This window comes from Nicotiana tabacum, chromosome 5 (genome assembly GCF_000715075.1).
Source record: "Nicotiana tabacum cultivar K326 chromosome 5, ASM71507v2, whole genome shotgun sequence".
NCBI lineage: Eukaryota > Viridiplantae > Streptophyta > Magnoliopsida > Solanales > Solanaceae > Nicotiana > Nicotiana tabacum.
In genome coordinates, this window is record NC_134084.1 from 76,019,944 (window position 1) to 76,032,504 (window position 12,561).

Sequence of the window (12,561 nt, forward strand, 5' to 3'; positions counted from 1 at the left end):
GTAGAAAAAGTGAACATACCGAAGAACGAGAAGAAGACATACTCCTGCTTCGGCTGCGGCTTGCTCTGATTAGCTTACGGTGAGGTAGCTACACAGTATCAAAGTAGGTTAAAAGTTTAACAGATTTACAAGATCAAGTACAGAAAATTTTAACTTTCTAATCTAAAGAGAAATGCGAAGGATACAAAAAACTTACTACACTTACGGATGACACAGGAGATCTAGACCTTGATAGAGATCTGCAAAATCCCAAAAAACACCTCAATTCAGTATCAGGCTAATTCTTAGTTCAATAGGTTGTAGAAAACCCTTGAATCCCAAATGAATCTATGCTACTTCTATGTCCACAATGAGACGGTAGCGGAGTAGCAGCTGCAAGCAATTTTTAGTACCATTGAACGAAAAGTCATCAAATCCTACCAAAAAAAATGTGCACCCCAACTGCAAACTTGAAAGGGCCCATACCTATGGGACTACCAGAACTTAAACAAAATCAACAAGACAAACTATTACTATTACTTTTATTTGTCTAACTGATCAAATGACCATCCCATGACCCCATTCAGCTCTCTACTTTTCCTTTTTTATTATTTTGGGCCAAAAGATAATTTTATATATTTACTTAAGCTAACAATCCACCTTGTGGCGCCCACCTTATATAACATATTAAATTTTGATTTACCATCCAGAGTTACCGGGAGGTACTCATCCACTATTACAAGTTACTGCCACTACAAAATGAGTTGGGTGAATTTGAGCACCATAACCATCAATGTCTAAACAAGTAACCCCTGATTGCTGCGAACAGCATGATCTAGGCAACAAAAAAAGTCAATTTTTCAAAATCTTCATGTCATAACCATGGAGCAGAAAAGTCCGTTCTGAATAAACCCCAAAAATAGAACGAGATGACCTATTAACTTCTATTCCTTCCCGACAACAAACTAGAAAAGAAAATCATCACATCACTCTCAAACTGTTATTGTTTCATATCTCTTTTCGGATTCATTTTTTCTTTTGTAGTTTGAAGACAAATTCTCAATTCGAGAGTTCCAACGTTAAAACTATATTAGTAAGAGAGAAACAAACAGCTTGAACCACCAAGAGGAGATTCAAATTGTTTTAGAGCAACTTCTAACGCCTAACCCATTTACAAAGTCCACAACTCAAACTCATCGACAACCAGAAGATAACTATAATTACTGGACTGCACCTTCTTGATGATCATCTATAGCAGACATCATTCGACAAAGAATATTGTTTATAAAGGCATTTGTGTATTATGGTACAAAACATGAGAGAAGATTTCCATATTCTTCAAATTAAACTTTGGCCTACCACAATAAGGTCCACTGTCTTATAAGAAAGAACAACAACAACAGCAACAAACCCAGTGAATTCCCACAACTAGGGTCTAGGGAGGGTAATGTGTATGCATATCTTATCCCTGCCCTGGGAGGGCAGAGGGGTTGTTTCCGATAGACCCTCCTCTCAAAGTAGATGAAAAGAAGCATAGGCCACAAGTAGTAACAACGGGAAATTAAGAAAACCAAAGCGAATGATATCAATCAAACACTAAGTAAAATAGCAATCTACGAGTAAAAGGGATACCATACTAATACTAATGCTACCGGTCTGAGAAAGAAAGAGCAAAACGCTCGGCTACCTACTCGCCTTCTACCCTAATTCTCGACTTCCACACCCTTCTATCAAGGGACATGTCCTCAGTAAGTTCTAGTTGCGTCATGTCATGCCTAATCATCTCTCCCCAATACTTCTTAGGCCTACCTCTACCCCTCCTCATACCCCCTATGTCAAACCTCTCACACCTCTTAACTGGAGCATCAGTTACTCTTCACATGCCCAAACCATCTCAGCCTCGTCACTCGCATCTTGTTCTCTACGGGGGTCACTCCCTCCTTTTCTCGAATAACTTCATTCCTAATCTTATCAAATCTGGTATGCTCAAACATCCATCTAAACATTCTCATTTCAGCTACTTTTATCTTCTAGACATGAGAGTTCTTGACTGGCCAACATTGTGCCCCATATAACATAGTCGGTCGAACTACCACTTTATAGAACTTACCATTAAGTCTAAGTGACGGATTCTTTTCACACAAGACACCGTAAGCGAGCCTCCATTTCATCCACCCAACTCCGATATTCGGACATATAATACTCCATAAATAGTTACATCCACATTTAGTGGCCGTTTACCTACAGGGATTTGGGTGGTTATCCCATTATAGAATTTGGGATTAATTTTATTCAGCGTTTGGTTGTAGGTATTAACTCAAATCAGGATTAAACTTATAGCTATCCCATACAAGAGGCAGGTTTATGATCCCCTTGATGAAATTATAAAGAAGAAAAAAAGGTGAAACAACTATCTTTGTAAATGAAAAATAGTGAATAAACGGCAGACACGACTCAAACACGGAACATGTCACTTATATTAAACACCCTTTACCATGATAGCATATATCTCGGATATTAGTGATATTTTGCGAAATTCCACATATAAAACCAAGCATACTTGGGGAGTACTTGCGCCGAGGACGTCGCAACAATAGGTGGGGGAGAGTGTCACAACCTGCTCAAAAGACCCCCATTTTCCGACAATTGTTCATAGGTTGCTCGATCATAACCAATTTTGAGTATGCCTGAGATTGCCATAAGATCTTCTCCCTCTTGGAAAGAGGCTAATCAAAAGGGGGCATTGCAGCCTGCGGAAAAAGCTCTAGAGCCCCCACTCCTAAGTTGGAGTAGGAAGCAAGGGATTGAGCGCATCTTTCCCCTTTCTATTAGTAGTAAGGTTATCAAAAACAATAAAATTTTGCGCGAAGAGGATTCAATTAAACCCCTTGCTACCATGTAGATCCGCCCCGGCTTCCACCTTGCTGGATTTCTAATAACACCAAAATGTACAATCTTATTTCTAAGGTCATGTTAAGTATACAATCTGTAGGTACCCACCACTCATCTCCTTCCACAATGTACGTACCCACCACTCATGTCCTTCCACCATGGTTGTATTTTCATTTTATTTTCTCTTAACTTAGTTGAAAATTCATGACATTAAAAGAATGAAGAGAGAGATACTTTAGATTGCAGAAATCACAGATAGGGAGAAAGGAGGACTGCTTCAGCTTCATGCACGTCAAACGAAAACTTTCGGAAAGAAAATTTAATCATCAGCTATACAGATGAGTGTTGGAGCAAATCAAGAAAAAAATATATATAAGCAGAACGGAGAATTCCTCATCTAGAACAGTTCTTGAAGAAACAAGAAATCACCGGATACGCATTATCAACTGGACAACAAATACCAACTTATATAGACAGCTCATCAAAGACTTGAAAATTTAAACAGGACAATCTCAAATATCATGACATTTGAAACCATCAAGGGTCACTAAATGCCCATTTCAGTTTCCACATAACCACTATAAGATATAGTAAAAACTAAATTCACAACAATTATAGTTTTGGAAGTGAAACCAGAAAGATACCTTGAAACAGAGTGAGCAGGGGAAAAGGACCTTGAAAGTGATACAGATAAAGAGCGACGAGTATATTTACCCCTAGGAGACACGCTGCTAGCTATCTGTTAGTAAAATGATAAATGTTAAGCACAATCTCAAAAGCTAAATTAGTCACTAAACCTTCTGCTCCGGCTGCTATAGCTTTGTAGGGGACTCCTGCTTCTTGAATAATATGGACTTGGACTCCTCGAGTAGCTACGCCTCTTATCATAATAACTTTTGCTTCTTGAATAATATGGACTTGGGCTCCTCGAGTAGCTACGCCTCTTATCATACTCCTCTACCTGAAGGCAGTAAAAAATAATTAACCTAGTGCAAAAAGAAGCATTTGAACCAGGGTCCAACAGAAAACAGACCTGTATGTAAGCTCGAGAAAATTGATTGCGAAACAGAGAGTCATCAAGTTTCTTTATCTGCAGAGAGAATATTAAAATAATGTAAATAAAGGATGCACAGAAACAAAAGAAGAACCTTTAAGTCTACAGATGAAACAACCTACGATGATTAACAGATTAAAGTACGCGAGTTAAAGGCTTGAGAATCCTACCGCATATTTCATATCGTCGTAGTTGGTATAGTCCACAATTCCTCTTACACCTGCAAAAGTTGTCAACTGTTGACATAAACGTCTTGCATTGAAAAGCTTACAGGTTACTGGGTTCAAAATCAGGATTAGGAAAAGAAAGATCTTTTCTTCAAATACCAGAAGCCTTACACAGATGAGTAGTTCTATTTAGTTTAACTGACTGAACACTCGGCTTTTTGGCTGATCTTGGGCAGTATAAGGTTTGTCCTCGGATAATATTTCAAATGATATTACTTGTTCTCAAGAACATCTGTTTGACTGTTTTTACTTCTTTATAGCTAAGTTGCTCTGATACGGCAATTTAGGTGCCGCACCCTTGTCGACACTAGTATGGGTGTGGGTATGGGATCTGTACCGGATCTAGTCAAAGAATTTTGGGTACTTTGACCATGACGGACGAAAAAATTCGAGATGAGATACAATTTGATTCTCGAAATCAGAACCAAATCTAGGGTAAATTTGAAGAAAATAGCATACCTTATCTAGGAAATCAACCCTTTACTTATCTACAACTAGAGAATAAAAAAGAAATCCACACTTAACATGCTATACGTAAGTATTCCAAAATATTTCTCATATTTTAGAGATATTATATTTTTGAATTACTTTTAGCCGGATCCCGGCACCCATATCCGTACTAGGATCCGTATCCCCGAATCTAAGAATTTTCATCTCGAAGGATCCAACCTCTAGATCTGCATCCGTGTCCAAGCAACTTAGTTTAACAGGCATGCTAAAGATACTTCCTGAACCATTTTAGTGTTTGCTGTTTTTTTGGCACGATTACGCATTTCCATGTGAAAATACCATTATGTATGTCAAAAGCAGTCAATAAAGCTTTAGCAATTAGAATGTTGTGAAGATATAAAGAAGAAACATCTGAGTCATTTGCCCAACCTATAGGAAACTAGACGTATTTCAAAGTGATTAAGGTAGCTCATACGGAATGTGCTTTTAAAAAAAGGGGCATGTGATTTGTGAAGTAAATATTCCCTTCTCACCAACTGCCGGATGTTGAAATAACAGCAAGGATGCCCCTGCTCTCTTTAAGTGGAATCAGGCTGAGCAATCTACTAAGAAGATACATAGGAAGGAAAACTTTTGTTGTAAAATATGTGATATAGACAGTTCTTGCCAAATCTAAAAAAAATAAAGGCTGTATTTAAATGATTAAGGAAAGAAATTGACAAGATTGAAGAGTATATACAATTATTATTCGCTGCAGTCACTGAAAAGAGAGTGCTAGTACCTACACTAATAGTAATTTTTAGTTGTTCTCCAAAAAAAATCAGTAGTAGAAATTTCGGTGATAGACTGAAAGTTTATGTACAGTTTTCAACACCTATTTTTGCCCCTCACATTAGACAATAAATTAAGCATGGACATGACCAAAGTGCTGGTGCTAAAAGGTGAAGTATAGAACGTTAATAGTGTCAAAAACAGAACAGATCAATGCTCTGGCAGGAGATACCTCATATCAGATATCACGTCTGAAAGCAGGATGGTCCACTTAGAGTATCACTAAATACAAGAAGGAAAAAAGAGAAGATATAATCAAGTTAGAAATTTCCAGGAACAGGGAACATCTAGGGAGGTTCGCAAATCATCATTAATAGCGTTAGCACCAAGATATTTTTTTTTTCTAATTAATGTTATCATATAAGCTGAAGATATAACAAGCGACCTCCAGTCAAAAAGCCCTGTGTTATGGGTCTTTCTTTCTGATATACACCAGTTTGAAAAATTAGCAACCTACCTAACTTACATGTTATGATATCCACCACTGTGTATCTAACTTCCCTTATATATATTGCTGAAACTATTATCATTCTTATACAAGCAAAATCTGTTTACCAGCGCATATTTATTGCTATAAGCATGAATAAAAGCAAACTGAAGAATTGTCACAAGGAAGCATCTACTAACCATCACGGTCACGGTAAACTTGAGAGAAACAAACATCTCCGGCTCGACGCATGTGATCCTGCCAAGGCCAAGTTTAAGCCAAACTAATCAAAATCCTGAGCAAGCATAGAAATCAAAAATCAAAACATGATATCACATGCCAACCTTCAAGTCTTGCCATGAAGCAGAAGATGGTAGTCCGGTGACGAGAACTGCAAAATTTAATTCTTAGCCGCTGATTTTGACTATAAAACTTCGCTGACCTTAAGCAGTTACAGAAATATGAGAAAAATATTAAAAACCAGGCTAACCCCGATAATCCGATCGTCTTGAAGATCCACCACGACTCCCACTACTGTGACTGCTATAGCGATCATACGATGATGATCCTCGCCCACCATGTGCAAGTTCAACCTGTTGCGGAAGCCAAATGTATATAGTGTGAATAAGTCACAACTACTATACCAAAAATTATGACAGCCACCAAATAATAAATAAGACAATAAAGCAACAATAAAGGGAACACCAGAATTTACGAGGTTCGGCTAATTTTGCCTACTCCTCGGACACAACCAATATTTTATTTCACTCCAAAAATACAAGTGAAATAATACTAAAGAGAGAAGATACAAATGTCTTAAACAGATGAGAAGGCAAATGAGAAGTGTGTTTAAATCCTAAACATTAAGCCTCCTTTTATAGGAAAAAGTTTCCCACCAACTCCTTAACCCACCGATGTGGGATGGAAATTTGACATATAATTCAACAAATCTCCACCTTGGCAAAATTCCACATCTTCAATTTTCTCTCGGTAACAAATTTTGGTTGTGTCTTCATCTTCAATCTTCAGTGTTCAACAATGTTGATCAAATCCAAACAATGTTGAAACTTGATCGCAGTCACCACCTTTGTCAGCATATCAGCAGGATTCTCTGTAGTATGAATTTTCTTCACTGTGACTCCACCTTCTTCTATGATTTCTCGTACAAAATGATACCGAACATCAATGTGCTTCGTCCTTGCATGATAAACTTGGTTCTTCGCTAATTGAATAGCACTTTGACTATCACAAATAATTGTGATACCTTTTTGTTCAACACCAAGCTCCTTTAGCAATCCTTGAAGCCAAATTGCCTCCTTCACAGCCTCTGTAATAGCCATGTACCCTGCCTCTGTTGTAGACAAAGCAACTGTTGACTGCAAAGTAGACTTCCAACTAACTGGTGCCTTTGCAAAAGTAAACACATAACCAGTAGTTGATCTTCGTTTGTCCAAATCACTCGCAAAATCTGAGTCACAATATCCAACTACAGACTGATTGTCTTCCTGCTCAAAAAATAACCCGACATCTACAGTATTATGAATATACCGTAGAATCCACTTCACAGCTTGCCAATGCTCATTCCCTGGATTGTGCATATATCTGCTAATAACTCCAACAGATTGTGAAATGTCAAGCCTTGTGCAAACCATTGCATACATCAAGCTACCAACAGCATTTGCGTATGGTACCTTTGACATATACTCTCGTTCAGCTTCATCCATTGGCGACATAGTAGTACTTAGCTTAAAATGGGAAGCAAGTGGAGTACTAACTGGCTTAGTCTTGTCATCTATGCCAAAACGTTGAAGTACTCTCTTCAAATATTCCTTTTGAGATAAACAGAGTTTCTTTGAACGTCTATCTCTAATTATCTCCATGCCAAGAATTTTCTTTGCCTCACCCAAATCCTTCATCTCAAACTCCTTCTTCAGTTGAATCTTCAACTTATCAATTTCTTCCGAATTCTTGGAAGCTATCAACATATCATCAACATATAGGAGAAGATATACAAAAGAACCATCTTTAAGCTTGTGCAAATACACACAATGATCGTATTTGCTTCTCTTGTACCCTTGCCGCAACATAAACTCGTCAAATCGCTTGTACCATTGTCTAGAAGATTGTTTCAATCCGTACAACGATTTTTCTAGTTTGCACACCATATTTTCTTTTCCAGCAATTTTGAATCCTTCTGGCTGAGTCATGTAGATTTCCTCCTCCAAGTTTCCATGTAAAAACGCAGTTTTTACATCCATCCGAACTAGTTCCGAATCCAATTGTGCTACCAAAGCCAACACAATTCTAATGGAGGAATGTTTTACAACTGGAGAAAACACTTCATTGTAATCAATTCCCTCTTTTTGAGCATATCCTTTGGCCACCAATCTTGCTTTGTAGCGAACATCTAATTGGTTAGGAAATCTTTCTTTCTTTGCAAATACCCATTTGCACCCAATTGCTTTCTTTCCCTTCGGGAGATTGACCAATATCCATGTATGATTCTGATGAAGGGACTGTATTTCATCATTCATGGCAATCCTCCACTTATCTTCTTCTGAACTTTGGACAGCGTCTTTATAAGTGGTAGGAACATCATCAGCTACAATTGAGGTTGCACAAGCAACCGTCTCTATGAGACGAACAGGTTTCGTTATTGTTCTTTTTGGCATGTTGGTTGCTATTGATTCAAGTTGTTGTTGAGGTTCCTGAGTTGGAATCTCCTCTACCGGCTCTCCTTCCAGAGGGTAATCTTCATTTGTTTCCTCCTCTGCTTCTTGTGTAGGAAAAATAAATTTTCCCTCAAACTCCACTTGCTTAGAAGCACCTTTATTTTGTTTGGTATCTTTTGTTACCTTATTTGCCATAGCAGATTCATCAAAGGTAACATCCCTGCTGAATATTACTTTCTTTGTCATAGGACACCATAAGCGATATCCTTTGACTCCAGAAGTAATTCCTATAAAAATAACCTTCTTTGCCCTTGGATCCAATTTTGACTCTGTCACATGATAATATGCAGTTGAGCCAAACACGTGCAAAGAGTCATAATCTACAGCAGGCTTTCCATACCATTTTTCAAATGGTGTCTTGCCATCAATAGCAGCAGATGGTAAGCGATTAATGAGGTGGCATGCATATGTAACTGCCTCAGCCCAAAATTCTTTGCCCAAGCCAGCATTGGACAACATACACCGTACCTTCTCCAGCAAGGTCCGGTTCATACGTTCTGCCACTCCATTCTGTTGTGGTGTATGTCTGACAGTGAAGTGTCGGACGATGCCATCTTTTTCACAGACCTTATTAAAATGATCATTTTTGTATTCACCTCCATTGTCTGTGCGAATACACTTGATCCTCTTGCCTATTTGATTCTCCACCATCGTCTTCTATTTGAGAAAAATTCCCAACACTTCATCTTTGCTCTTCATTGTATACACCCATACTCTTCGGGAAAAATCATCAACAAAGGTTACAAAATAGTGCTTCCCACCCAATGAAGGTGTTTTGGAAGGACCCCAAACATCAGAGTGTACATAATCCAAAATGCCTTTAGTATTATGGATCGATGTACCAAATTTAACCCTTGTCTATTTCCCTTTAACACAATGCTCACAAAACTCCAAGTTGCAAGTCTTGACTCCTTTTAACAATCCTTGATCTGATAGAGTTTTCAAGAATTTTCCTCCAGCATGTCCCAAGCGCATGTGCCATAGCTTGGTTGCTTCTGCCTCTTTGTCGTCACTGGATGTCACTGTCGCTGTCCCAATAACTGTACTACCACGATAGCGGTACATATTATTGTTCTTCCGATTAGCCTTCATTACCACTAGTGCACCTGAGCATACTCTCATCACTCCATTTTCTGCAATGATTTTGAACCCTTTTGATTCAAGGGCTCCCACAGAGATGAGATTCTTCTTCAAGTCTGGTACATGTGAGCACGTGATTTTTGTTTTTGCGCGACATTCGCTCCAAGAGAATAAAAATTGGTCCTGCTGTACAATTTTGGATTTCTGTACGGCACTTTGTTGATTTATTTGCGACTTTGGCCCATTTTTATTTATTTACTTTATTAAAACAAAATTCAAAAAAAATAAATGTGTACGTGTCATGCATAATCTGAACCGCAACATAGAAAGGCATAAACAGGCCCCTTTGTCCGTAATTTTGTTTTGTTTGATTTTACCTGTTTGAAATATCTTTAGTGTGTGTGCAAATAATTGTATTGAGTGTGTATTTAATTTTAATTTGATTTTTTGGCTTAGTTTTGTTTTTAAAATAAATAAGAAAAGAAATAAAAATAATAAAAAAAAAAAGAGAAAAGGGCCCTTTCTTCTTCCGGATTGGGCCAATTTATTAAATAAATTGGCCCAAAACAAAATCAGCCCAAACCCGGTCCAGACCAGCTGGCCTCAGGGGGCCTTCCAAACGACACCGTTTTACTGCAGTCTGATCTGGGCCGTTGATCTCAAATTGATCAACGGCCAAGATCACATTCCCCGTAACCCACCAACAAACCCGACCCGTTTCCACCCGGACCAACCCAAACCCCTTACCCTCGAAACGACACCGTTCCACTTAAGCCATCAGATCCAGACCGTAGATCTAAATTGATCTAACGGTCGAGATCCGCCTACTCATTCCATATATAAGCCCTTAACATACCCTACCCCCCTATCCAATACCCCGGCCTCCGTCTTCAACCTCATCCCCCATCAAACCCTAGAGCCGCCCCTGTATCCTTCACCATGGAAGCCGGCGGCATGAACGCCGGTGACCTTCCCCTGAACACCATAGAACCCCCATGCCATCCTGAACCCAAATCTATCAACCCCATGCTTCGAATCTTATCCCACCTTCTCGAATCTTCATTTGAAGATTCGAGTCGGAACCTGATCTACACCGATCTGCTTCAAATTCATACCAGACACTCCCCAGACCCCCTCGTGACCAAACCATACTTGGTTTGGTCCGAATCTGACCAGGGAAGCCCGAATCCTGGATCTAATTTTTTGGAACTTTAAAGGTCCTCGTCACTGGTCCATATCCGTTCAAACCAAAGGATTAAGGTCTAATGGACCTTAATCGAAGTGTTTCTCATCTGAGAAACACTTCGATTAAAGCCCGTTCAGCCTTAAGAAAGGTCTGTCCGAATCCGAGTTGGAATCTTTTGATTTTTCAAAGATATGAGGTGAGTCTTGCTTTTTCTTTTCTTATTTCTGTTTAGTCCATGTGATTGGCTAAAAGTTTGTTCATGTTTGTTTTGATTTTGTGTCTTTGAATTTTATCAACTGTGCCCTGTCCACCTCTCCTGAACCTTTGTTGTTTGATTGAGTCTTTCTTCTAATTGTTCTGATAATTTGTATGTATTTGCTGTGCAATTAATTGAATTTCAAAGGTGAACTGACCAACTGATTCCTCCCATGTAATTTTGCTTAGTCAGTGCAATCCGAATCATGTGTTCGATACTGTTAAATGTCTGATTTTAGGTTACGATTGTATGAGTTATAACTAGTATAGTCGAGTCGACATATGTCGTCAATTAGTTTCAGATGTTTGAACAACATACAAATTGATCTGCTTCTGTTTAGCATTGTTGAATCAGTTAGGAATTGAATTCAGCTACTTATAGTTTGTTAATCTGAATCAAAAGTATAAAAGGTTTGGTTTTGTTTAGTTGCAGTCAGAATTGGAGGGCATGTGCACTTGTGCACAACATGTGCATTTGTGCACAACATGTGCATAAAGGCTTTTGTTTGATTTAAAAATAGTTTGACAGCATGTGCTGTCAGACTACATCCTGCTGCCCATATTCTGTTGTAAGTTTCAGAAATAATAAAACATTGCTAAAAGTTAAAGCCTGCCAAGGGAATGTCATGGGATTAATACTTAAATAGCTGAGTGGAAACTGAAAAGAGATGGGCACATGGGAAGGGTATCTGATTAATTTAACAGGCTGTAAAAGGTTTGATGTTGAGGCTTATAAAAGGGAGGCACATTAAGAGATAGAGAGACAGACAGACATAGAGGGCATCTGATAGGCTGGAAGAGAGAAGAGAAGAGAGGGGAAAGAAAATACACACTCTAGACTTTGAGAGCTGATAGAAAATAGACACACACAGTGGAGAGATTAGAGAAAGAGAGTTGAAATACATACAGAGAGAGTCTACAGAGATAGAGAGAGACACTGAGAGGGAACACCTGAGAGTTCAAATTCCGAAAACAGAAACTGGAAAAGAATTCTTTTTGATAACCCAAATAGATTTCAAAACTGAGGATTGACATTCGAACTTGAAAAGAAAGATAGGGAAAGGGATATCACAAAGATCAGAAATTGTCTCCTTCCTACTATTTGTTCGATTCTCAATTTTGTTCAAACTGTCCAAATCAGTTCTGTCTTCTTTCAAGTGTCAGCTAAGTCTATTGTTTGGATTTATATTGTTTGTTTCTTCTGGAATTGGATTGCCTGGATCTCTTATTCCATACTACTGGGAATTTGTTTCATTCTACCCTTCCTCCATTGGCTTTACTGGTCTTTTGCACTGGGATTTTGTTCTATCGGTACCTACTGTTACTGCTGCTGTTTGGTATCACTTCTATTGCTCAACTGACTGCCCTACTTTCTTCATTGTAAGCATTTCCTCAGGTACACATTTCGAATCTGTCTGATGTTGCAATGAAAGTTGAATCGAAAGATC

General features: G+C 38.5%; 1 protein-coding gene across 5 annotated transcripts in view; it reads right to left on the bottom strand.

Moving 5' to 3' along the window:
• The window catches only part of LOC107831638 (serine/arginine-rich splicing factor SR30), a 30,293-nt gene that overhangs the window by 457 nt on the left and 17,275 nt on the right, over positions 1–12,561 (bottom strand). For 2 of the 5 annotated variants that reach the window (XM_075253688.1, XM_075253689.1), the window contains exons 5-13: positions 6,351–6,453; positions 6,205–6,251; positions 6,061–6,118; positions 4,096–4,145; positions 3,905–3,961; positions 3,669–3,832; positions 3,516–3,599; positions 197–239; positions 20–88 (exon numbers count right to left, since the gene is read on the bottom strand). In XM_075253688.1, coding sequence (XP_075109789.1) covers positions 20–88; positions 197–239; positions 3,516–3,599; positions 3,669–3,832; positions 3,905–3,961; positions 4,096–4,145; positions 6,061–6,118; positions 6,205–6,251; positions 6,351–6,453 — 675 coding nt within the window. The remainder of the gene's footprint in view (positions 1–19; positions 89–196; positions 240–3,515; positions 3,600–3,668; positions 3,833–3,904; positions 3,962–4,095; positions 4,146–6,060; positions 6,119–6,204; positions 6,252–6,350; positions 6,454–12,561) is intronic. The other 3 variants (XM_075253690.1, XM_075253692.1, XM_075253691.1) reach the window with 3 other exon arrangements.